This window comes from Opisthorchis viverrini (genome assembly GCF_000715545.1).
Source record: "Opisthorchis viverrini unplaced genomic scaffold opera_v5_59, whole genome shotgun sequence".
NCBI lineage: Eukaryota > Metazoa > Platyhelminthes > Trematoda > Opisthorchiida > Opisthorchiidae > Opisthorchis > Opisthorchis viverrini.
Genome location: NW_008751715.1, coordinates 712,956 through 740,351, shown reverse-complemented (window position 1 = coordinate 740,351; position 27,396 = coordinate 712,956). Strand labels below are relative to the sequence as shown.

At 42.9% G+C, this 27,396-nt stretch overlaps 2 protein-coding genes across 2 annotated transcripts; one reads left to right on the top strand and one right to left on the bottom strand.

Moving 5' to 3' along the window:
* Positions 1–15: 15 nt before the first annotated feature.
* T265_03879 (hypothetical protein) lies at positions 16–25,962 on the bottom strand (the record flags this gene model as incomplete). Its single annotated transcript, XM_009168471.1, has 4 exons — positions 16–607; positions 5,724–6,296; positions 8,965–9,177; positions 25,616–25,962. The coding sequence occupies 4 exons, from the start codon at positions 25,781–25,783 to the stop codon at positions 164–166; spliced, it is 1,398 nt and encodes a 465-aa protein (XP_009166735.1).
* On the top strand, positions 5,589–12,297 carry T265_03878 (hypothetical protein; the record flags this gene model as incomplete). The annotated part of the gene is made up of 3 exons (XM_009168470.1): positions 5,589–5,661; positions 11,878–12,076; positions 12,177–12,297. 3 exons carry the CDS (start codon positions 5,589–5,591, stop codon positions 12,295–12,297), a joined length of 393 nt encoding a protein of 130 aa, XP_009166734.1.
* Positions 25,963–27,396: the final 1,434 nt, after the last annotated feature.

Here is a 27,396-nt window from a genome sequence, read left to right as displayed (position 1 = left end):
TTCGTTGAACATATAGGGCATTTTTTATATTTGCAGTGTAATCCCCAAAAATGGACAAAAGTCAGTTTTTGAATTGGTTATATACTGGATTGGCGCACACACTGTTATTTACAAGTTGATGGTAAAAACACCGTCTTGGGTGGAGTTCTTTTTCTTTTCGAAGTTAATGTCGTACCTTGGCTCGAAATATTGGTTTTCTGGCCATTCGAGCCACGCGTTCACTTAATGTCAGTCGGTTAGTTGTAGCGATGGTTCTGATGTTGACTGCCGAAAGGATATCTGGTCCTTCAAATCCATGATCGAATATCGAGTTAGAAGAGACTGGTGGGCAACTGGCTGATCTGCGCCGCCTGAGGAGCTGCACATCCATTTCGGTCAGTCTTTGCGGGGCCACTTCCAGGAGGATCTCGAGCAAGTATATTGCGTAATTGTACCATCGACGCTCCGCCGTGGTAGACAAGTCAGGTTCATCGTATGAGGTCTTATCAATAAATTCGTCGCAGTTTTCTACAATAGTTCGAACCAAGGCACACGCGTAGGCTTTCCATCGATCACGTTCCTCCGTGATCCTGTGGATCAGTTCCTCGTGATTCGCATCCTGGTCGTCCTTCGAAATGATAAAATAATAGAAAAAATCTTCAAACTTCGTTATCAGTTCTAGTTCACCTTGTGTATCAGCTACAGTAGAACCCCTTTAGAACGAAATCGTACGCTATGAACTCCCGAACGTTCAGCATGTGCTGGTGAACTAGCGGTAAAACCTGCCTGGCACTTCCAATGTGCGGAGTTCATGCTCAGCGTCATCCATAGATATGCATTGTTAATAAGAGCTAATGATGAGAGCTAAACTGGTGTACAGTGATCCTTTTATGTGAGAATGACTGTGCCAGGACAGGTGGAGAACTGTTTAGACGAAAGTTATGTGAACGTGAAGTCCACAACCCGCAACCACCTAGAACGAACATAAATCAGTCCATTTTAGTCAAGGTCTGTTTACAATCAGCTCCTCAACTAATGGACTCAACGTACACTTGTAACTGGGGTGAGATGGCTCAGTGATTATAGAGCGAATTTACTGACCGGAAGGTCCGTGTTTCGAGCCCGAACTCTGCCTCCCGATTTCCCCTGGTCAGGCTTTGGCAACCTGGCAGTATCCCAGCCCTCCTGCTTCCTTCGGGTGGTATGGCAGCCAGGCTGAACGGTTATACACAGAATTATTGACCTAACTTACTATCACGGTCAATGAAGACTGCGGACATGCCATTACCTGTGTCGTGTTCCTTGAATCTTATCGGGTAGGTCCAGTCGCTGAATTTCCGTCAGTCTTATTTCACATGCGAACACCAGACTGTACGTAGGTTGCGATTGACACAGTAAGTTATTGTTAATAGGAGACGGCTGTAACATGCTTGGTTGCGCCAATAGGACGTTTGATTTCTTTCGTCCATTCTTTTGAGTTGGATGACAAGATCCACGCATTTCAATAGAGTGACTTTTTCGGTTTCTTCACTTTCTGGGTCGAAAGGTCATGCATGCACATCTGTACAGGTGGAAAAACTTAGTCTTCCTAGTAATGATTTTCACCCCTATAAACGCTTCCTGGTTGTCATGAATGCGTTGCGGTTCTTCTGATCTATCAGTTGACAGAACAATGTCATTGGGATATACCTATTCTCGTCTTGCCCGCCGGTGCCCATAGATCGGCAATCAATATTCTCGGTAAAATCTTATTTCTGGTTATTAGGTCAATTCATTCGCTATTAACCGGCTAATAACGAAGCTAACAACCATTTGGCCAGTTGCGATGACTTCGGTTATACTGGCTGGCGCGATCTATTTGATATGGACAGACCGGAACGGTATTCACGTAGCTTCCAATGCATATACCAAGTCAGTGACAGCAGGTGGTGTTATGCTGCTTTCAAGCACTACTGGTGCGTATTATCAGAGACGGTGCTTTTTATTTTGCGACGCGAGTCGTCCTGGCTTTGCAAATCCAAATCTTGTTTGAATGTATTTCTTATGAGGCCAGAGTGATCAGTTCTTACCCAGCAATCTACTTCCATTTAGTCTTGATTCACGACTCATCAGATGGATGAGAGTGGTTCCCAATCTTCAGGTTCAACTTCATAACTCGGCCGAAACACTAAGTGGTCATCGCTTTGCAGGTATAGCGCAAACATTTTCGCTTGGTTTAGCTCATGCGTTGGAATTCCTTATGGAACTGTTCACTTGTGACTATTAGTAACATGCGGAGATATGAAAATTTGGATCGTAAGCGAATTCACTCTATGTCAGCAAGCCGAGAAGTACCGTACAGCTGTTTGTTCTGAGGTTTAGCTCATGCGTTGGAATTCCTTATGGAACTGTTCACTTGTGACTATTAGTAACATGCGGAGATATGAAAATTTGGATCGTAAGCGAATTCACTCTATGTCAGCAAGCCGAGAAGTACCGTACAGCTGTTTTATTCTTATTGGGAATCATCATCAATGTGGACCTTATGACTTTTCGGGGCAATATGAACTCGCAATCTATCATCTAGTAGTTAGAGCTATCGATCAGCAGCGTGAATTGAGCAATATTCCGTCCAAATTTGATGTAGTCGTACTGCTGATGGTCGGACCATTTTGTCTCCGTTTTCTATCCGGGAGGCCAGGGGTTCGGAGCTTCCTGCATTTTCGTGAGATGCCCACTACTGATCATTCCAAATAATGTACGGTGCTTTTCGACTTTTCGTCAGATTGACTTCACTTGCAGTGGGAGACCTCGACCGACACTTACAACTAGTTGAACGACCGCCCCAGTTTTTCATAACACTGAATTCTCATGAAAATTCCTTGGCGTTTAGTTAGATAGGTTCATCTGTGTCTAGGTATGTTTATCAGGTGACGGGCCATCGTTGGCACATGGAAACAGCCCGCTTTCCGAAACAATGGAAAAATGGACCTTTGATTGCACTACTGTAAAGTTGTCAGTAGTTCGATTTTGTGGTTTCATTCTACCTTCATGTCTGCTTCATGTGAGCTGCCTGTTTAATTGACTTGGTTGGTCAACTGGAATGGCAAGTACTTTTTTTATTGGACTTCCAGGTTAGAAGTCCTTCTCATTACTTTGAGGCACTGGACGGCCATAATGTTTTTTTGTCAACCAGAGATACACAAATGTGTCTTGACGTTACATGAATAAACATGATTACATTCGCTTCGTACAAGGTGCAGCGTTCTTCAACACCTCAGTTTGCTAACCCATGGCTACAGTTTTATTGCCGGTTGAAAACAAGCACCTTATTTTAAGCCGTGATCTTGAACCATGGAACGGATTCTGCAGCATCGCTAGCCTTAAAACTAACAAAAAGTAACAGGGTGAAATCGCACCAAGTTAAACGGAGAGGAGCTCCGAATGGCAGGTGGATATAAAACCAACAGCTAAGGAACTACCAAGAGCCATGTTTCACTCTATAAATGCACATGTGGTATGTAACGGAAATATGAGAAGAGAACAACAGACCCGGACATGCCCGTCCACGTATTATTAGCTTTGAATGAGGTATGATTGTCTTGAGAACCCGTCTGATCTAGCCCAAAGAATTTTGCCGCCATAGAAAATGTCGCATTATAAAAACAGTGTAAACAAAACAGTTAGTCAGATACTCTTCTGAAGATACTAGAAAAGACAATTTATTCGTTCTTACATCACCTCATGTTCATCCAACGTATGAATGTGGTCTGAGGTTATTGATAACAAAATCCATTTGAAACCATCCCATTCTTATTCGAGTAGACCGTAGTTTTGTTCTCAGTCAGTCGACTACTTTGTAAAGTCTAGGATTAGCAACAGTTGGTTATCTTTGGGCAAAAATTGGTATGCTAGGAATTTGCTCATGGACTTCCTGTACAGACCAATTTGTGACCTAGTTTTAGGAGAGTAATCGCATCGAATATTGACCTGTCTATCGAACTGGAATGATAACCTTGTATTGGTATGAGCACTGACGAAACGCTTGACTTAAATGCAACATTTAAATGAGACTGAACTGCCGTGAACTACGTTTGATTTGTGGCCTGTGCGGTGAAATTGAACGTTGCGTTTTAATGAAGTCTGTCAACTTTTGTATTGCTAGTTAACCTTTTTTCGGTATAATCGATGAGACTCAGAGAGCAGTGACTTTCAAACTAAACTGGGGCTTGTCTTCAGTAGAGGTTTCATTTGGTCAGTAAAGTTAATATATGCTGAAAACCCGATGAGCACTGCACAGCTGTTCCATCCTTGTTTTAAATCATCAACAGTGCGCATCTCACATAACTCAGAGGGTTTCGAATCCGTGACCTGGCGGCCAGTGGTTGAACACCTAACTGGTTGGCCATGATCAACACTGATTAGATTTCACTTTGGCAGGACAGTGTCACTTATCCTTAAGTCACGCAACCACATCACGTGTCCACGTATTGACTGCCTCCCTGAGTGACGAAATCTCAGAAGAAAGTTTCACTTGTGAAATTATCTCTTCCCCTCTCTTTGGACGCACGAGCTAGGTAGAGAATGGAATTAAGGTCAGGTCGTCACACGTATCCAGCACACCTACACATCCCAACAGCAATATTACTCTGACCATGTGTGTTATAAGCGACGGAAACTGGTTGTGCAACCTTGAGTGAAAGGGCAATTTCACATTCAACCCAATGATTCGGTTGACGACAAAACAATGCAATGATTCAAACAAGGCCGATAGAATTTAGAAATGACCTAAAAAAGACAAGCAAAAGAGGCATTCCAGGATGACTTATGGTAAAAAAGACCGAATCCTATTTAGATAGCGGTGGAGAGCTAAGATTGGTGTATTATACCCTGATTACTATGAAGATGTGAAAAAGAGTTCAGAAAGTAAACGACCAATCGGTTTGCCACCCAATGAATGCTTCTCAACTTGTTGCAGTGGCCAATTAAACGTTCAGCTGTAGCACCCTTCCGGTGCCTAGCTGCCATGCCACCCAAAGGAAGCACGAGGACTGGAATACTGCCAGGTTGCCCAAGCCTAAACAGGGGAAGTCGAGTGGCGGAGGTCGCATTCGAACCACGGACCTTCCGGTTAGTAAATTCGCGCTCTAACCACTTGGGCCATCTCGCCCCAGTGGCCAATTAACTTTTCAGTAGGTATGCACACATCTGTTGCACAGTAATATGCAACCTTTGATGCTTTAAAATTAACAAAGCCGCTTACTTATTCACTTTTAATGTTCTTTTGACATGTCGGTGCCATGCTATACATCAGAAATATGGAGAAGAAGCAATATAGCCATGGAGGGTGTTGTATGAATTCACAACGTTTTTTGTGTAGGGACCCGTGGTAGCATAATCTCGTCCCACGACTGTGCAGCACATTTGCATATAGCACTGATCATTGCTAATTCGTCTTGCAGTTGGAGACATTGGTAATGCACAAGGCTGAGTACGACGAATTCACCTAAAAATTACTCCAAATCAATCCATGTACAGGTAGGAAACACACAGAGAAAAGAAAAGCGAGCGTGTGTGAATAAAAATTACGCTTCCAATGGGAATCCACATAAAGTTCCTTTTGCCTATGAATGAAAATGGTAATGATTAACTTTCCTTCAGATCTGATTTCACAAGTCAAATTGCTTAGAAGCCGTAAACTAGGTGAGGTTTCGGGAATAGCGGTTGGGAGAATATGAAACTATGTCAAAACATTAGAAAAATACCTGTGGACAGCTCACGTCTGAGGAGGCTCCTGTGGGCGTTTTGTTTTTCCTACGTGACATTCTGTCGATTTTTTTGTTTTTTGCCTTCAGCTCTTCATTAAGGTCCTCTTGTTGTTCCAACAAAGTTTGATGGATATCGTGCCATTCCTGTTCTTTGCTTTTCCAAGAATCCATTTCAGCATTTAGACGGTCCAATTCTTGTTCATACGTGTTGATTTCTTCGCGATGCTTTTCCTCCAATTCCACCATCCGTCTTTGCAGCTCTTCATAGTGCTGATGGAGTTGTCTTTGTGATAATGGAAGCATGCGTTGAGGTACGGATAGTTGACTATCTACAAAACCGGATTCTTCCGCAGATGGACTAGGGGACGCGGAGCGTGAGAGACCGTGGTTTTGCAACTGTCGCTTGAGATATTCGTTTTGGTTTTCCAGGCTGATTTGTACCCGGCCGGATTGCCCAAGTTGTTTTCTCAAATCCTTCACCTCGGCATCGAGTTGCTCACAAAGGTCGTACAAGTGTTGCTCGGCTGCCTTATCGTCATTGCCTTGTTTACTGAGAAACAGCGACTTCAGCTGAACGAAGAAATAAATGATGGTAGTGTGAGGGCATTTAATAATTTTTAATCAAGTTATCGTTCTGTAAGGGAAATAAGTCTATCCTGTCAAAGTGTGAGTTAATCACACTTCTGATTAGCCGTTCGTCGCCGAGTGCTTAAGTGTCTAAATCACTGCCTTGGAGGTCGCCGGTTCGAAGCTCGCTGGAGTTTCGTAAGAAGCGCACTACTGATGAATCACAGTGAAGATGAAACAGCTGCACAGTACTCATAGGTTTTTCATATGAATTAGCTTCATTTACAAAACATAATGTTGAAAGTGAGTCATGCGTTTTGTTCGTAAGAATTTTCATGGGGTCAGGCCTAGAGTTCTTTTCTACGTCTTCATTTATTAGAAGATGGGTGCACGTCAGCAGGACGAGAGCTGGCAGACACCTTGAAGAGGTTGGTGTGGAATTCGAGACCAGCTCGATCTAGTGTTAATGCACCATGCTATCTACAAAGCCGCTTGGATCACCTGTTATAATAAGTTTCAAAAATCCTTTTATCTGTTGTAGTAAATTCCACTTAATTACCAACAAATGGGCAATAAGCGAGCCGGGACTATAGTTGCCCATCTTGTATCAAACACAGATAAGCTTATTTTTTTACTTAGTTGGGGCTACTGACGCTCCGACTGGGGCTCATAAGTACTGTATGCGCTTGAGTTCGAACCGTGAAATTCAGCGGACGTGTATGCGTTTACCATTGTTACCCTACCAATGGGACAAAAGTTATTCCACATGAGGGCAGATCTAAAGGTATACCCTGAGCTACTGTTTCAGAAAAGTTTGGTAAACGATTGGCCGAATTATTGCTGCGTGGAGTTCCGCCTTTACCGCATTTGCCTCGTTGGGCCGAGAAATTTGTCAAGTTGTCGGGTTTTAAAAGGTCCATTTTAGCTAGCAGACTAAGTCACTGTTGAGTGTCTTTTGAAAGTTTATGCCGGTTAGTGCGAGTGACTGGGCTTTACGGCTGATGGATAAGGGAGAAACATTAGCACCAATTTTCTAACTGAAAATCATTTGATACTCCACCAACCGTTTTGCCCTTATTGGGGCTCATAGTCCCCCGAGTTTACATCGTACGCATTTTCTGCTTCAATACTGAACTGCTTTGGTGTCGATGATAGACTCTCTGAATCTCTCGTTTGTGATATTTTTCGACAGTCTACTACTGGCCCACCCTTTTTTGAAGCTCGTCAGGTAGGTTTAGTCCTAGAGTTCCTACCAATCCCAATATTAATTTGTTTTGCTCTTGGACCCTGTTCTTTCACTTCAGGGCATCTCAGTTGACGTCCCTGTTGAGTATCAACTACTAATTTCGCTAGTTCGAATGGGACTGGTAATTGCTTCCATGGTTTGGCTAAGGAGTGGAAAGGGGGTCGCGTAGATTCTAGCTGGAAGGTGCTTTTACCTTGCTGATCACTAATAGCTACACACGGCCACATATCAACTAGGTTGGTCTACAACAACTTTTCACGTATTTGCACGTTCTCTTCACACAAGTACTTCTTGACTTCTAGCACCTCGGAATTCAGCTGCTGTTTGTCCTACGTGAACCTCCATGTACTCGTTACAGTCGGTTTGGCGTCCACGGTATCTGATCAGTTTAACCGCAAGACGATGCTTCAACTGCATCAACACGCATTTAAACGTTCCCATTCTGGAATACTGCACCACTGCTTTCTAGCAAATCCATATGTTCCATTTTGGTTGCTCATACTTGGATCAATATGCTTAGTTGCTGCCCCATCCCCTCATAAGAGATGTGCAACTGCGTGAAGACTAACCCAAAGGATACTGCTCGCTTTCAGGGAGACTTAATTTAGTGAACATAGACCTCATGCAGGTTTTAGTAACCTGCACTGCAATGAAGCTTGAAATGTTCAGGTCGAACGAATTTCGACCTTAGTCGAAGTGATCTGAAATCTTCCATTCAGTCTCTTACAATTTTCCTTGAAAAAGTTATTCATGGAGTTCACTCAGCTGCTTTTTACGCCAGCTGGCAGCTGTAGATGTCAGCTCATAGCTAATATTTGTTGATTTTATGCAAAGTTGCACCAAAATATCCTTACTGGGATGTGGCCCATTGTTTTGTTTTCGGTAGTTTTCCTACAAAGTCATGTAAACCATTGGTTTGGTAAATTAGGCTCAACTCTTCGGTTATCTACCTGTGCGTCATGCCTGTCAAATGGCCAATCAGAGGAGACATTATCGGTGCCCGCAATGGCCCGCTGACGATATCTGCTCCAAAAGAATTGCGAAGCTCAGTGGACAGGCCAAAAATAGATGAATTCCCCTTAAGTGTCAACAGTCCGAAGCATTGGCATGACTCCGTGAGTGGTGAGGAAGGAAAGTCCAAAACACAAGAAAACGTTCTTCCGGAATTTGATTTCATACATCCGAATTCACTATGTCCGTAGAACAGGAGGACTAACTCTGCAACAGGTTGACTTGGTTATTCTCACCATGTACCAAGACTAATTTGTACCCGACAATGTTTCAGTACTCCCTGTTGTGAGACCATTCGGTAGAAAGCAGTATACATCGATGTGAGCAGCAACGGTGGTTTTTGAAAATGGGCAACCTGGAGGAACTTAGAGATGCAAAAGCCGCACGACTCACTTGAAAAGACAAAGCACTTACTTTGAGGTTTTCAATATCTGTCTCGCACTGTGCGGCTCGCAATCGAACTACATTCAGCTGGTCATGAAGTTCTTCGATGATTGTTTGCGCCTCAGAGAGAGCATCTTGTGTCTCCATACGTTGGGATTGGTCAATTGCCATTTCTTCCAGCAGTGTATCGATTTCCGTTTCTTTCTCACGAAGCATGTGAATAATGTCGGCTTTGTTGAAATGCTGTTACACAAAATTCGGAGTATTGATATGGCGTCAGCATTTATCACTCTATCCGTGTTAATAGGAGAATAAGTAACAAGGTATTTCACTATTTCCCTTGACATAAAATTACTCATAAGGTTGATGAAAACTCTTCGGCAGCTCATAGTTGGCTTCAATGTAATTGAGGTCTCATCCAGTAGGCGTGGTCCCATATCCTTGACCAAGCTTATTTTCTATTTGCGCACCAAAGATTACGCAAGTGGCAAAATGCGATCATTTTCGAATTAAATTGGTTTTGTGAGAGATAAAATTGGATCCAAGTTGAATCCTTTGTCCGTGATATTTTCCGATTGGATGTGCTGCACGATGCCTGTCCCATCTTTAAGTTAGTATGATACTCAAGACATCTGTGTTTTATTTCCTGACATAACACTACTTGTGGGGGGTTGTTGAAGACCCTTTGACAGCTCACGACCTGTTATGGGACGTCACACATGAGAGGTTCAGTTGCAAGTGCCTGTTTCCTCCACAGTGTGATTCATTGGTCCTAATTATGGATGAAATTCTGTTTTGCTCAGAAACTGTCTTCTTACTTTCCAGGGTTTTCCATATGAAAAGCTCTGCAGTATCATCGGTGGCAACGTGTTGAAATATTAGTAGCTGGGGACGTTTATTGGTTTTTGATCAGGTGGCTGTGGGTCTGTTCTCAGAGCGTATTAACTGACTTGAAAACGTCTCATCACCAAACGAGGACGTATCATCAATGCGCACCCAAACACTCAGTGGTATATCCTTGTTGGGTGTGAAAATGTTAAATGACAAGCTCCGCTAACAGATCAATAGTTACCACACATTAGATCCATTTCTTCGTGACATTTGTAATAGTGGCACAGAGTTAGTTACGTAATGTTATTGCATGTGCCACACCGTGTAAACCTAGGTTCAACGATATTCTGTTTTTAAGTGCTTTTTCGCTTTGCTGATTACCATTCTCATCCGTCTCTGTATTACAAGGGAGATTCAAATCAAAGCCCGGGATTCGTGGTTGCTCACAAAACTAAGCCTGTATAATACATTTAAACAAAGCACTCATTACAGCATAATGCGGAATAATCACTACCTTCTCATCTCTAGCTTTGCTTCAGATATTTCCAAGCGTGGCATGGTATGTAATCTACTCAGGAGGTGGAAAGCATATGCGTCGATGATCAGTTGCCTAGAGGATAAATCTTCAAGACAAACACATCTACATGAACGCTTCGGAAATATTGCTTAGAAATTCACATATCTACTGGCTGAAAGTGCATTGGAATCTTTTTGAGCTTGCTGGTTAGATCTCTGTCGAAGTTTCCTTTGGCCATCATGCTAAGTATTGTATCATCGTAACTTGCTCATAGTGATCCGAACCTTGTGGGCTTAGACTAGACACAGTACCTTGGTGTTATTGGCTTGCCGGCAAGTTACGTCTGACGGTCAACATAAGTCTACTGGAAATTCGTTCGATACCTTTTGGAACACACTTATTTTTGCACTCGAACCAAAAAGTCCGCTTCACCTGAAACCTAGTGCATAGGCTGTATTCCATCCGAAACGACCTTCCCTCGTGCTCAACTGCTTCATGTGACTACAGGTCATAGACGTTTAGAAGCGGCAGATGTCATCGTAGTGGTTAGTAATTCCTCCAGAGCATCATCAACCACTGTCGTCAAAACGACAAATGGTTCAACTTCTTTGAAGGCTGAATGCTCAAATCCACTCAGTGGTAAACTATAATCTCATCACTAATCTCTCCACTATTCTCTCTCCACTAATAGTGTTCACTGTACTGTTAGACTGAACTCATTTGACGTTTAACCGGATTATAAACGTTTACTTAGGATACACATCTATCGCGGTTGATATCAGTAGGGTCACCTATCCTTCGGAATCAAAATCACTCCAGCCTTCTTTAACAAACCATAGATATTATGATTACCGCTGCGGCATGCACCTCAACAGGACGATGACATTCAATTCACAAGAAGCATACTGATAAAAGACGGTTTCCAGTAATTGTTTCTTCATTCAATGCAATCAAAAGGCTGGAAATCAATACGCAGATGGGACCTTGTCTGTAGATTTCGTGTAGCTACTGTTAGACTTTCGTCCACTTGTAGGGATATACTGCTGGTTCAAAGCAAAGTGTGCTCACTTATCTATTTTGTAAGCAGAAGACTGGGTTCCTCGGTCTGATGTTGGTCGACTCAGCTGTAAGAAAGTCAAGATGTTTTACTGCTATGGGCTGATTCGGCTTAAATTCGCGGACTATTTCAGAGGCAACAGAGGCACCCGGGACAGACTAGGTGGACTCACAGAACACATTCTGCTAAGCGGCTGAGCGCTGGACTAACATTTCGCCACACAGCAGCAGTTGAAGGTGAGAATGGGCGTAGGTTACTCTCCCATGGGTTGACCATCAAGGGGTACATAGAAGTACCCTCTGCAGAAGGCATCTTACAGCACAATTGTGCTGCATGGATGAAAACGTATCCTTAAAAGAGAATCGCATAGAGATACGCATCTTATCAACGCTTATTCTCATTGATCAGCTTTATTGTTATCCAACGTTTCTCGATAAAAGTTGCCAGATAACTTTCTCTTGATATGACCAGCTACTTATGGGGTTTTCGGAGACTTCTTGACACCCTACTACTGGTTTTTCCTTTCTCGATTATGTAGAGTCCCTGAGTTTCCAACAACATTATCTATACCAATTCTACACGGATATGAAAGAAATCACGAAACGTTTGGGTGCTGTCGGTGCTACTCGCCTTCCAGGATGGGGACCGCGTGATCCTCACTGCGCCTGGTTAGAGACGCTGCAAGATATGGCTGCCAACCGATGTCAGTGGCGTTCTTGTTGTCAGCTGCTATTCAGGTTGCCTGAATAAGTAGATGTGTAGGTGCCTCGGAATGAATGTGGGAAGCTAGCACCAAATCCTTTCCCCGTCCACTTTCATTCCTTTCTTCACAATAAGGTTGTACGGCAGTGAAGCATCAGTGTTGAACACTGATGTCATGCTGTCGATGATGATGATGATGATGATACCTATTCTACTACTTCGTGTTCCACTCAAACGCCAAATTGTGCGTAATTAACCAGATACGCTCATTTGCAAACTACATTAGCCCTGCCGAGAGGCTCAATTGAACCTCCTATTTATGGAATATTCCAAACGAATGCACTGCAAATATTTCACTCCGTGTTTCGGTTGGCATGCTGTTTGAGATGCCGAAGCATATTTTATTGACATACAACATGTGTGTTACTAATATGGTGTCAACTGAAACATGGCGCGACCTTTGTACAGCTCATCCAGCTGAGAAATAGCATGAGCGAGAGATCAATCTGATTTTCTCAACACCTGTTTAGTTTGCAGATGAGTATACTTGTCGGGCGTCTGTCTTCTTTTGGTGTGTTGATGGGAAACTTGAGTACGTACTATCCTTGCTCCTCGGGATAGCTTACGTGTCTGTTGTGTAAGGTATGGAAGTTTTGTATACTGTCCTGTTTACTCTAGTTTTCCGTACATCGACCTCTGTGATGAGCCGTCCAGGAGCACAACAAAGGAGATCGAAACTATTTTACTCTCAGCTCCGTTCTTGAGACTGATCGATGGATAGGCACTTTTAAATTGTTATAAGATAGCTAAGTATCAATGTACTAATGCTACGAAAAGTACAATGCTAATGCGGAATCGATGAACAACAAAACTGCTGATTGACGGTGGTAGGTGGTAACTTTCTGATGGTTATTCCAGCCAGAAATGGATTCATCGGTGACCGATTGCCGCGATGGTTATGCGTCAAAAGTGGGAGCATAGGGCTCCTACTAGACGTATTCATTAAGGTAGTTATCCTAGCACTCGATGCCGTCGCAAGTAATTAATTGCTCCTGGCAGAAACTTGTGAGACTTTTAAAGCGTACAGGCTAATGGTAGGTTTCGTGTAATCATTCCGCGTCTTAAGGTTGCGGGTGTTCTGTGACTTTCTTCGCGCACTCTATCCAGGAGATGCATGGAAGGCAGTGGTGCTTGCAAACAGTACTTTTATTTCTACTGGAAAGCGCACTCAAGTCGATAAACATACGTTTTGATGTAAACAACTCCAAAAGATGATTTTTAGGGAAGATTTCATCCTACCGACTGACCAAAAACCTTTATATTCAGCGTTCAATATCCAGCAGGTATCTCACTGTACTCAGAATAAAGATTCTAGTCCTTAGCGCTGTTCCCCTTGGTTATAGCTTGACGTTTCACCATTGCCGAACAATGAAAAACTCATCCATTGTCATGTCTGATTGGTCAATAGCAATTAACTGACGAGAATGGTGCAGCAAAGCAGTATGATAGTCAAGTATCATTTGATGCACCTTGCAAAACACTGGCATGTTCAAGCATGCAACGCATTTAAATGCAACATTTCGAGTCATACGTGTGTGCGAAGTTGGCAGCATTAGCAAGGCTTTAATTCCCACGTCTTGGTGATTTTTATTCTAGAGCGTTTTAATAATTGCTTCCAGTGTGTGGTAATCTCACCTACATTCCGAATGCCGTTTTTCAGAAATCAGCTTCATTCTAACCATTCCAACTTGCTCTGCAATTAACCTGAGTCGACGTTTAAGCCGTAATGTCTTAAGCACTGTCCAAGTGAAGCGCAAAAGACAGTCGACTGTTTTTGTGTTCTACAAATCTATGGCCTTGGGACGAGACGTCGTTGAAAACAAGCTTGCTCCCGACATCCCCTCCCTTTGAGAATAGAACTCTCGGGCCCATGTTTCGCTTACGATTGCGCCATCTCTATTTCCCATACGGTGAGCTTCAACTGTTGAAATTCGTGTGCGACTAGTGGTAGTCCTTGATATCCACTTGTCTTGCAAGAATACTTAAATGTCAAAGTGTGGTGCACAAATTATTGGAGACGGGCACCATTTTGTCCTCCCATAACCTTTAGGGATTTTGAAGCATTGGTTGCGGTAGAACCCGTAACCAAGCGTGCTAAACTCCAGACTAATCGGCTTTGGTTGCGGCAGTATGAAATCACACCATTATATTCGCTGTGCAATTACTTTCCAGAATCAGATAACGTTATCAATTGCCTCATATACATGAATAATATCGCCAGAGTTTCTCTTCATACGAGAATATCTCTAGAGAGAGGGAGCCTGAAGAATGGTACCACTGTCCTTAATTTTTCCGGCTTGAGATAGAAAGGAACCCTTCCGTCGAGGAAGACGCTCAAGAGGAGCTTGGTATACGTAATGGAAACCAAAATATGAGACCGATACAACGGAAACCTGATACATGATCTGGTCAATCAATGAATACGGAGTCAATTCGATTCGCATTTTTTCCCAAAAAATTCATACAGATAATTCTAGGTATCTCAAAAGCAGAAAAACCTATCTGTTTGCATTTGTAGAAAGTGAGCAATCAAACTAATAAATAGTTTATTTGAAAACCAGTCTTCATTTTCAGTGGTCCAGGGATGCAGTGTCACGTACGGATTTTTTTTTAGAAAAGTGGAATACCCGACAGATGAAGACGACAGAACAATAAGCTGTCACTACGGTTTCGATTTACGAGACCTGAAGGAGTCACTCATATAAGACAATGCAGCCGATGGAGAGACTGTCCTCGATTTGATCATAAGGGCGACAACTACAGTAAAATACACGCCTTGGAATTCGTATAAAGACCAAAATTCTGACTGGTATTTGGGAATATGTCACTGCCAGAAAAGAACTCCAATTATTCCCATGTGTGCTTTAAAATCTAAAATCTTAAACTGCTTGACGTTCTATACGAAGCCAACCTCAGAGAATGAAAAATGTTGGGTCAGTCGAACAATTACTCATACAGAAAGGGTTGGTTTACGTCTGATAATGAATTCGTTATTTTACTACATGGCTTCAGCTTCCGTGAGCATCGTGCCTACTTCAGTCGCTGAATGCCAATCTTGTAAAAGCAGTATGGGTGTATTTTGACTATTATGAACCATTCGTGGTCGTCCACTGATGTGTTGGCAGAATGTGTCGTCCCTATTTTTCATGGGTAACTACTTTTAGTGCCTAAACCTGACTGAAGAAGGTCTGGGAAGCTGCCTCCCATATATTCAAATTCTGTTGTATCCAGAACTTCGGCCTCACCGCAATCAATAATTCTTCAACTAGCAGGTTGCCATTGTTAAATAAATTCGGTTCAGGAGATTATTCATTCATGATTAGGTCTTTCTGAGAGAACTCCGATTATATCAAAAATGAGCATTGAGACCGCAAGTGAAAGCGAAACTCCCATCCAAATCTAGGAACTGATGGAAACATACAGTTCGATCGTGTTCTTGCAGTGGTGAGTGGAGCTCAGAAGAACGTGAAAGACTGAGCGCTAGAAGGCTTAGAATAGTAGTCTTTCAAGGCCATAAATTTTATGGTGAATTTACAAACTCTGCGGGGTGTTTTGGGGAATATTTGTTGCGATAATGAATGTCGCCGAGAGGAAGCAAATGGAGCATCATCCCGGCCTTTTGCCATATTACCAGGTGCTCATAATTTAATATTTTATCACGATGACCAGTGATAGAATGAACTGGTTACATGTCGTCACTAGATTATCGCCATTTTTGTCAAACGGAATGTGTTACATTACTTCCGGCTGAACTCAAATTATATCTGGATTGTGTTGTCATGAATGGGTTTCCAAGATATTTGTCCAAAGGCGTTTCTGTTTTGTTCGTCGGCCCAAGTTCATTGGATGGTGTGTATGATTCCATGTAGATTGCTTTGTTTTACCCGAATATTTTCGCTGATGTCCCTAGCTGAGCAATCATTTCTGCCTGTGTCCATATAGATTAGCAGATACTTCGATTCACGTGCACCAAGTGCTTGAACTAAAGTCTCTATAGGTTGGCATCTACCTGTGATTTGATTGTGCAAAACCCACTTGTATCTTGACGGCACTTTCATCGTGACCTGAACAGCACTCCACCTGAGGAGTTTAAGTGAACTGTTTCTGTTCAATGCACAACTTGCACCTGGTGAAACCAAGCCAAACGCATTCTGGACCACGGATGGCAGTGGTCAAATTCATGCATTCGAATTTAGACCACTCAGGTTTGGTCTTCAGATTTGCTTCGAAATAAGCAATTGAGCCCCCCCCCCAACACAAAAACACCGTAATTAATGATGCAAAACACTCCGTTGATTAGGTTATTGGAAGAATACGACGCTATTCGTTAAGAATTGCTTGAACCGGACGGCGGTAACATCTCTCTATATTTCGTTGTCTTCTAGCAATCCATTTCTGTGGGAATCCCATACTTTTGGCGCACATCTGTTGTAGAGGGCCAACAACCATTGCCAAGTAAGACCACAGAAACATAGAGAAGGTAATTCCCATAATAACAGTGGAGTTATTGACTAGGTTTACTGCCCAAACTAACGTGATGGTGCATGCATGGCGCAAAACAACTGACATTCATTTTGTTTCCCCAGCTATAGGTTATAAATGCCAAGGCAGAGAGATAATCGGTTGTTTGTCCGGTGAACTGGATATCCTGGTAATCTTCATACTGAAACTACAGAAATAAGCTCTACGGTTTTGTAGTGAATGAATGTAGCGTCAGTGATGATACCAAGCTGTCTATAACACTATAGAACAAAGGTTGAAAGAAACGTCGTTAGTGGTCGAGCCCACATGCAGTGAAATTACCAGGTCTTGTGAAGAAATGAAATAAGATGCTTGTGGAGATTTCGTCCTGTAATTGAAGCAAATCTATGCTGAAAAGCCGAGAAGCACTGTACAACTGTTTCATCCTTATTGGGAATCATCAGAGGTGCGCATCTCACGAAACTCCGGAGTCTCAAACCCGCGACCTCCCGGCTAGTACTTTGAACACTTAACCGTTCGGCCATGAGTGGAGGTGTTTCTCGGCTTTTCCGCATAGATTGACTTCACTTACAGGACAAAATCTCCACAAAAATCCCAAATCTCCTCACACTATCAACAATAAGATACTCATTTCCATTGTCATCGGTGCAATTCTCATCCATATACTGAATGTGAGGACTAGTTCTTCTAGTTGCCATCGCGTTTTCCGAAACGGGGGTAAATTTGCATCATACAAAGCGCGAAAACTCAAAATTTCAAACCCAGGATTTGAAAAAACAGCCTGGCCAGTATTTTCTAAAAAGCCGCGATCGATGACGTTAAAAGTCACACCGTGGTGGGTCATACAACGCGACAAGCAAATGTTTTGGCTGCCTACAAGCAACCATCTCTATGCAAGATGGATGTGAGATATCGAGCTTAAAGTTCTGCTCCTTAAATTTCGATGTTCAACTTCCTGTTCTATGCATGTGACTAGGGGTATGGTGTGCATACGAGTAAGAACTGGTATGCCTGTGCAGGATACAAATCGATTTTCTTCGTTGGTGTATCTTCCAATCAAGTACGTGGTAATCGAGTGCAATATTTCTGTCTTAGAGACGATGTGCACTTAGTTTCTCATGAGTGAACTGGACTTCCTTCGAGAAAACCTTTTACAAAGATTGAGAAGGCGCCTATGTCAAGGTTCATAACTACTATTCTAACTTAGCAAGGACTGGGAAGAGAGGTTTAGTCGCGCTAGACTCTGAAATGTTGAACACAAAGCCTATTGGTTTTCAGACCTCTGAGGACGCGGAAAACGGATGGATAATGAACGTTACTCTCCTCAGTAGCTTCAACTGCCTCTTCGAAAAATCTCCGTTAGAAGGGTGCCGTACATTTCCCCCTACAAAAAGATGCCCTGTGATTGTGTTTTTGCCCCCTCAAGAAGTAGTCATGATAACATAGACGGAAAAATATACACTCGGCCTCAACTACATATACAGTGTAATAGTTCGAATTGAGTGAATCACCACTTAGCTGTATCAAATCCGATTTATCGTGGGGACCTACGGGTGCAATAACTGACAGATCCTCACTTCATGGCAAACTCACACGTCTTTTGCATTAATGACGTCAGTTTTCATATCACTCCGCAAGAAGGAATAGGGCTTTGAAGTTTCTTCCTAATATAGGGTTTAAAATGAATGAACTGACTTCCGTACCACCCTGCCAATAAGGTCAAGCCGGGAGAAAGTTTTTCTCCTTACTTTACAGGCAGCTGTAAATGGAATCGTTTAGATCAGTCGAAGTAGCTGTGTTTAACGAGGTATTTTTAAGCATGTGATATGGCTCCGATAAGGCTTCTCCTCTTATTGCGTCAAATGGACTGCACGTGGCAACTGTCAAAAATGCATAGTGTGACAGTTATGCGTGCCTTTGTGTTACTACTCCTGTCAGTTTGAATGCATTGCATGCTAGTGTTTGATCGCGCGCGACAGGTTTTCTTCAAAGGTTAGTGGAACAAAGCAAGTGAGCACCAAAGCCACCGTTTTAGTGTTTGGGCATAGAGTGAGCGGAAAAGGTCACTGACGTCAACTGTGTAACCGAATTGTAAAAGTTCGTGAGAGCTACTCTCAGATATACTAGGTGCGCCTAAATACAGTGACGCATCTCTAGAGCGTGCGGCCGCTCTAGACCACACGGATCCGGTTTTAGCCATAGACTGGGGTATGTCGTAGGGTGATAATTGGAAATGCCTTTGAATGCCACAGACGCTTTGCGGGTAAACAACGTAAGTAGCTGACAGATGGGCACTTTGTGGCAAAATACAATTAGATTTGGTTCGTATGGTTGTGTGAGGAAATATGAAAATAAGTAGGATTTAATGAAGTGACCGTCATGTTAGTTGGCCCCTGTAGGTAATCGGGTATAGCATTTCATCGTAGAGATACATTAGCTCCAATGTTTTCACTCATTGTAGCACGTGACCTCTGCCCTCAAATGGGAGAGCTTTCATAAAGGATAGATTCATTCAACGAGTGCACAGTTCCGGTAAACCCAAAACTTACTTTTCCCTCCTTATTTGAAAGCTGGTCAAAATCACCTGTTGCGTAGCTGAGGTAACGTGCCTGGCGTCATCTGGCTTGCTTACACTAACCCCTGAAAACGTTACACAATAGGTTGAGTATACCCGTGGAAGTCATGAGGAGAATGAATGTCGCAAACGAATTGTGTTTTCCATAATTCCATACCATGGCCAGTACAGTAAAATATATATGATGGCAGAAATCACGTGACAGAGTTATGTAAAAGTCATGAATGCACTATCTCTAGTGAACGGAGAAAAACTTAAGGGGAAGAAGGGCTGAATGGGATGTACATGGATCATTGAGTCACGAAATCAAGTGAGCAACTTCTATGCCAGACAAGTTTGTGGGACCGGATTCTTCGCAGGCCAGCTCATATACAGAGGCCGCACAATTTTCTATTGAAAGCAAATCTGTGGGCGATGGAGTCGGATTGCAGTCTCCTCTGTGGACACTAATAGTCTGGATGGTATCGGCCGTGATCGATTCATAGGTAGCCGGTGTGGGACGTGGAAGTTGTGCTTTTCGTTGATGAATTGGCTGATTTCGGCCAGATATGATGGGATTGCACTTGAGCCCTGTTTCTTCCAACTACCATTCGGAGAAACGGAATTGTATGCTCGCATTCTCTCCCACAAACGTCCTATTGTAGGTTAAATGAATGACGCTGGGCAGGAGCACACTAAGAGAAGCTGTTGGTCGCAGTTTGTCCCTTAAGCGGGACCTGACAATGATGCTGGAACTGAAACTTAGTCAATTCCGTTTCTCCGAATGGTAGTTGGAAGAAACAGGGCTCAAGTGCAATCCCATCATATCTGGCCGAAATCAGCCAATTCATCAACGAAAAGCACAACTTCCACGTCCCACACCGGCTACCTATGAATCGATCACGGCCGATACCATCCAGACTATTAGTGTCCACAGAGGAGACTGCAATCCGACTCCATCGCCCACAGATTTGCTTTCAATAGAAAATTGTGCGGCCTCTGTATATGAGCTGGCCTGCGAAGAATCCGGTCCCACAAACTTGTCTGGCATAGAAGTTGCTCACTTGATTTCGTGACAGAAATCACGTGACAGAGTTATGTAAAAGTCATGAATGCACTATCTCTAGTGAACGGAGAAAAACTTAAGGGGAAGAAGGGCTGAATGGGATGTACATGGATCATTGAGTCACGAAATCAAGTGAGCAACTTCTATGCCAGACAAGTTTGTGGGACCGGATTCTTCGCAGGCCAGCTCATATACAGAGGCCGCACAATTTTCTATTGAAAGCAAATCTGTGGGCGATGGAGTCGGATTGCAGTCTCCTCTGTGGACACTAATAGTCTGGATGGTATCGGCCGTGATCGATTCATAGGTAGCCGGTGTGGGACGTGGAAGTTGTGCTTTTCGTTGATGAATTGGCTGATTTCGGCCAGATATGATGGGATTGCACTTGAGCCCTGTTTCTTCCAACTACCATTCGGAGAAACGGAATTGTATGCTCGCATTCTCTCCCACAAACGTCCTATTGTAGGTTAAATGAATGACGCTGGGCAGGAGCACACTAAGAGAAGCTGTTGGTCGCAGTTTGTCCCTTAAGCGGGACCTGACAATGATGCTGGAACTGAAACTTAGTCAATTCCGTTTCTCCGAATGGTAGTTGGAAGAAACAGGGCTCAAGTGCAATCCCATCATATCTGGCCGAAATCAGCCAATTCATCAACGAAAAGCACAACTTCCACGTCCCACACCGGCTACCTATGAATCGATCACGGCCGATACCATCCAGACTATTAGTGTCCACAGAGGAGACTGCAATCCGACTCCATCGCCCACAGATTTGCTTTCAATAGAAAATTGTGCGGCCTCTGTATATGAGCTGGCCTGCGAAGAATCCGGTCCCACAAACTTGTCTGGCATAGAAGTTGCTCACTTGATTTCGTGACTCAATGATCCATGTACATCCCATTCAGCCCTTCTTCCCCTTAAGTTTTTCTCCGTTCACTAGAGATAGTGCATTCATGACTTTTACATAACTCTGTCACGTGATTTCTGGTGTAACGTAAATTCTTGATCTGTTCACCAAGTAAACTAACAAATATTATACAATTCCTCTGGTATTTCGAATGAACCTAATAAAGTCGAAAAGAGAAGCGGGTTTCATGGTCTGAATGAAGTTTTAGCCTGAAAAGAACTTCTTATCATACATTCAACTAGCCTCAGAATAAGGGGTATCAAAAGAGGTACCATCCATTTTGTTTGTACAGCTTTGAAATTTCCTATCGAACTCACACGTTAGCTCGTGTCCAGTGTGTGGACTGCAGAGCTGACTGGCTTGTCTCTGAAGTGCTTCACTTTATAGGACTCAGGTTGGAATAAACACCACATTATTCAGAGGAAATCCTTTGAAAACGAAGCACCTGTAACCTTAGGTTCACACTTCCAAACCGAGTCGAAAACCACGTGAGGATTCATGTGTTTCAGTGTCTCAATTTTGTACAGTCTCAAATGGCAACAGAGAAATATTCACCCTACAAACTGTAAGTAATCCGGTCAGAAAAGGAAAAAATCCACAAAACGATGTTTGCCCCTCTTTTCTGTGATGTTTCCACTTGAGAAGCAAGTTAGTACTGGATCATATGAAGCAAAGTTTGCGATAAGAGGGTGAAGGCGCTAACTTCAATCTAAGCACAAGGCATACAAACTACTAGTCAGCCCCTGATGACTGAATTTTTCGATGTCCTACCAAATCAGTTCAACCTGTGACCGGAATCTCACAAGTCAGAGTTTTTCTGGAGATTAGTGAGGTGTGCGCCGCTTGTGGTTCCCGACAAAGGTGGAATGGCACTACAGTGCTGTTCGGCTTTTCAGCTTCAGATTTAATTAATCAGTACTGTAGGACGAGATTTCAAGATATCTACATTACATCAAGCTTCCTTTCCCCATTTCAGAAATGGCATACCATCAGAGGGAGGGAATCGGTAGTTTTCTAACGGCTCCACTAGAATGGATGGGCCAAGAAGTTCTCATCGATCGTTTTTGCCCTGCGTTTACATAGGCAGTACCCAACTGAATAAAAGTTTACCCTATACTTGGAATGAAATACTTTGATTCAAGAAACATCCATAAGCTCTTTCACTTGTCTCTGAGCGGCTTAGCAGAGAGGATTTAAGATTCTGGCAAAGACAAAGTTGTGGTTGAGTCACCGGTGAGATGTGGGTCCCAAGAAATCATAGATTTGGGAACAATCGGAAGGTAACCTATTCAAATTAGCCTCTGAATTTTCATACCATTAGAAGGCCAGCGAAAACCGAGTTGTAGTGCTCTTCACATTGTGCTCCAGATGAAAAAAAGTATTTATCCTTTTAGAAGTACTTTAGAAGTGCAAAAAGTGTTGAGTCAAACATGGTTTAATGTCCTCTTATTAATGTACAAAGATTCTTTATATTAATAGACTTAGCATCTATTAGGGAATGCACCATGAATAGGGTTCCAGTCTAGTCGAAGTACGAAAGTACTGCCTGTGGCATATTTTGCCGGAATTTACGACATACAACTGGTGACGGTGCTTTGGAACACAGTGACAATATAAAATATATTATCTTTGTGTCATCGGCATGGTTAGTCAGGGCAGATACTGGATCGGGACGGTATGGCAGACCGAAAATCAATCTTCTACAACACACTACCTCATCCAGTAGACATAAACTTGGTACGTGTTCGTATATTCATGAACAAAGTCACTCACTTGACGTGTCAGCTGACCGATACACGTGAGGACGTGCATTACTGGTTGGCTTTCGTGAGAATACTACTCTAGAATGCGTCGTTTTGGTTAGATGATGTAATCATGACAAATCAAGGGAGTTGTTTTACAGAATGCGATCGGGATAGAGTTACAACAGAGCGTGCAAGTGAGAACGACACGAGCCATGAACCTGAATTTTTCTGGGATTGCAATCGGGTAGAGATATCCGTGGAAGATTTTGTGCAAAGACAAACAATAGTGAAGGGAAAGATCGTATCGGGAATTTGCTATCTATCTCCGGATGTGGTGCAAACAACTCGGTCTGTCTGAGGCTTGGTTTATACTAGTCAACCCATGTCACTAAAACGGGTATGTGTGTCGTAATGAAAACCCTCATCAACCCAAATTTCTCACCGGATAAGGTGACTGACAGTCAAGGACTAAGTGAAAATTGTATACATTAAAAGGGATTGAAGCCTTTCTAGCAAAGATACGACTGCTCGAAACCTGACACACAACTCATACAGTGGCTAAAAATCCTCAGAAGTAGAACATCGCAGTTTGCCAATGCGACGTTTGGACAGGTGCTACTGCGCGCGATTCTTAAAGTAAATCGACCAGAATGAACCACCGAATTGGAGAATCATGTTTCGTTGCCGCCGGCCTCTCCAAGCGCTAGCCATCGAAAGAACGTTTTCCAAAATATTTTGTAATATTTATTGTTATGGAGAAGTGCGTAATATTCCGAAAATTCCTATTTATAATAAGACCACAGATGGGTTGACGAATATGTTTTCGGCAAGATCTTCTCAAGTCATTTAATCGCGAGCAGTATTCAACATATTTGAATGAGTATGGTGCACGTGGGCAGGAAGTCGAGTGAAACGACACTGGCTACCTATCAGGGAACAAATAGTTAAAGTTAGCTAAAGTTACTGCTAGCCGACATTTTCATATGTAAACTTGAAAATGATCCCTTAAAGGCTAGCACGGAGAATATGCAATCTGCCGATATATATATAGACGACCTCTTCGCTGTTGTAAACTTGAAAATGATCCCTTAAAGGCTAGCACGGAGAATATGCAATATTACTGCCGATATATAGACGACCTCTTCGCTGTTGTTAAAAATAAAGCCGAATTGGAATTGCTCCAACAACAGTTCAACAAGACCCACAGCAACATTCAATTAACTTCGGAAGGAGAAACCGACAACTTCTTCCACTTCCTAGATGTTGGCCTTGAACGACGTCACGATGGTACACTGAAACGATCGGCATACCAAAACCCTACTTTGTCCAGCAATACATTAACTTTAACAGCTTCGTGCCGCTAAAGTAGAAACGGAACCTGATCCATATTCTAACTAACAGAGCGAAGAAAATATGCCCTGGTAAAGCGTTGGAACAAGAATTCCGAACTCTCACCAACGTCCTGAGAGACAATGGATTCCCCGACAAGTTTACTACAAAACATCTGAACAGGGAGGAAGCAAACACCATCACAGCCACAGTTGGGAGGAAACCAGTTTACATTGGCCTCCCGTTCGAGGGAGATACACCGACCGACCTACTGAACAGAAGACTTTCTACCAGTCTGAACAAAGTCTTCTCCCCCACAACACTCCGAACCTGGTTCACAAGCAATCCTTTGTGCTCCTTTAATCTCAAGGATAGAGTGCCTGTCCACGCCCAAAATATGTTAGTATACTCATTCTCTTGCTACTGTGCAGCGAAATATATCGGATGGACGACTAGCTAACTCGGTCAAAGAATGAAGGAACACAATCCACCCTGGTTAGCTTCTGGAACTAGGAGGACGATTACCAGCTCTGTAGTGCAACATTCAGCTGACGCTGCACACAACGTGATACTCAGCCAAAGATTCCGCGTTGTTTACAGGGCACCGGCTAAACAGTACAGCAACGCACAATCGCAGTGGCTGAATCTATCGCCATACGACATCGTGACCCGATCCTTTGTCGGCAAAACTCTTTGTTCGGGTAGTGTACTTACCATGGTCCAACTCACCTCCCCCAAACATGCACTTTGTGCTGAACACACGACTATAGCAACCCCCCCGCGCTGCAAGCTCAAGTCATCCTATCGATGACATGAACTAATTGTTCTTTGATAGGTAGCCAATGTCGACTCACTCGATTTGCTGCCCCATGTACATCATACTCATTCAAATATGTTAGATACTGCTCGCTTAAACTTGGCAGTTGTATGACTTGAAAAGACCTTGCGAAAACATGTTCATGAACCCATCTGTGTTCTTGTTATGAAGAACATAGTGATACAAACTCTTGAATGATGCACCGTTTCCATGGGAACAGTAATGCGATTGTTTCGGGACCATAGGGCTTCTGAGGAAGGAGTCTTCTATAAAAGGACTATATCACAGGCTATTCTCTGTCAGTAAAGAGTCTCATGAACGGGTGCTTCAAAATGGGGAAGAAGTCATGCAGTTCTTGTTATTCGATGAGCATTTGTGTGAAACCGATTAGTTTAAAGCATGCATAGTCCAGTAAAGTGTGATGAAAATCTTCAGGTAATCTTTGCATAGATATCGTCATTTCGTCACAAAACTCTACTAAACTTTCCCGTGACCGAGTAACTGACCATTGATGAAAGTGCCGCTCCAAGTGTTGAAGGAACATAAAACGAAAAGGCTATCGACGTATACTTTTTATACAGTCAAGATATAAGACCCGAAAAACGGTAACTTACCTCCGATTTTTCCAGTTCGTCGATCTCCCTCATTTGCGCCTCTCTTTGTTTGGGCTGGGGTAAAGTCAAACTAGACATAGAGAGTGGTTGATTGGATTGTGATAAGTTATCACAGGTCGGGCTTCTCTCAAGCGTCGCTGACCGATCAGTGTCTAATTCGCTAAGCATTCTTTGTTATGTGGTACGTTGTTTGTCTTCATTCAGTAGCAGGGAAATCCATCGCTTCCCTCAACTGCGTGTAGGCAGACACGTGTTTTTGTTTTCAACACGAACTGATGATGTCACTGTTTTTTGAGTCGGTTTAGTCATAACGAACATACGTTAATACACCAAATGATCAACTTCAGTGCCATTCAGCATTTGCACACTCACACTCAAGAATACACGTGCGCACGAGAACGATTAATCTTCGGCAATTCTTCCGAATCGATCACATGAGTTGGTCGTTGCGCACAATTTAGATCGCCAATCATCAGCTGGGTAACACCCATAGGTGTGCTACGATTGGAAGCGTGACACGCCATATCGTATTACTACAAATGAAAGAAGTAATCCGATTCGGTGTAGGGTGAGGATACATGACCGTAGATGATTGCATCAATAAAATTTTTCTGACAGCTCCTACGGCTACTGCGGACTGAGAGGATTACAGGCTCCAAATGCCTGCCTTCCATAAAACATACAAACATGCCAGAACAAGAGTTGCGTGTTCAGTGGATGACACCATAAGGCATGTAGATATCGTAAGTTTATCAGGCACCGGGTTACAGTTGCCAGAAAACAAGACTAAAGAAGGTCAGGTTAACATTGAATCGCGTGAATCATTTGTCCACGTAACTTCACATTGTATGTAATTATTCCTCTGTTATTCTTACTGTTGCAAAGTTGCTCTATGTTTTTCTAACCAACTTGTTTTCCCATGATCCCTTACCACACAAAGACAATTTCAAAACGCTGGTTGATGTTCGATTCAAACTGAAGACGCATGAGGTGTGAACCGGGAATATTTTACACGGGGAAGTCGGGCGAACAGTACTTCTTCTTCTCAGCATGAGCTCGCTGCAGTTCATGATCTCCAAGTCTTGATGCAAATAACACGAATTTTTATTCCACTTATATGAAGTGAACCTGGTTGCTGTTGTCAGATGCACTGGTAAGCCTGGTGGTACATGAAGAATCTAATATTGGCACTTAAATATCCTGAATAGCCATATCTCTATCCGAGTTGCAGTGCTGCCTTGGTCACTCAGGGATGATAAAAGTTTCCTCGAAGTACAGCACCAACTAGGGGGAGACAAAAATATACGCTCAATTGGCGGGGGAGTGGTTACTCGCTGGTGGAGTTATCAATAGGCATAATATAATCCTATAGCACGATTTCAGAACTGTAGTGGTATTCGGCTGTTTAGAAAAGTTTTGTAATTGATGGAACATTTTGCACCGTATCGGAGGAATCCTACAAGTGCGCAGTACTGATTCTGGGTAGCTGCGACAGTGTCGTGAACCTGCCAGTCCGTCCTCTGGGTGATTGAAGTCGATTGTTTTTGTGCAGTCAAGTTTAAAGTGACTAAGAACCAGAGTTCATGAGTTTCGATTTATCGATAAAACAATGTGGATTATCAGGAGGTCTATGTTCCCAGCTACTAGACCTTACCCAATGGAATAGTGTAAGTCCATTGTGCTTTTTGATTTTGAGGAGTCAATCAATCATCCTGGAAAGAAAAGAAAACAATGTGGATTATCAGGAGGTCTATGATCCCAGCTACTAGACCTTACCCGAT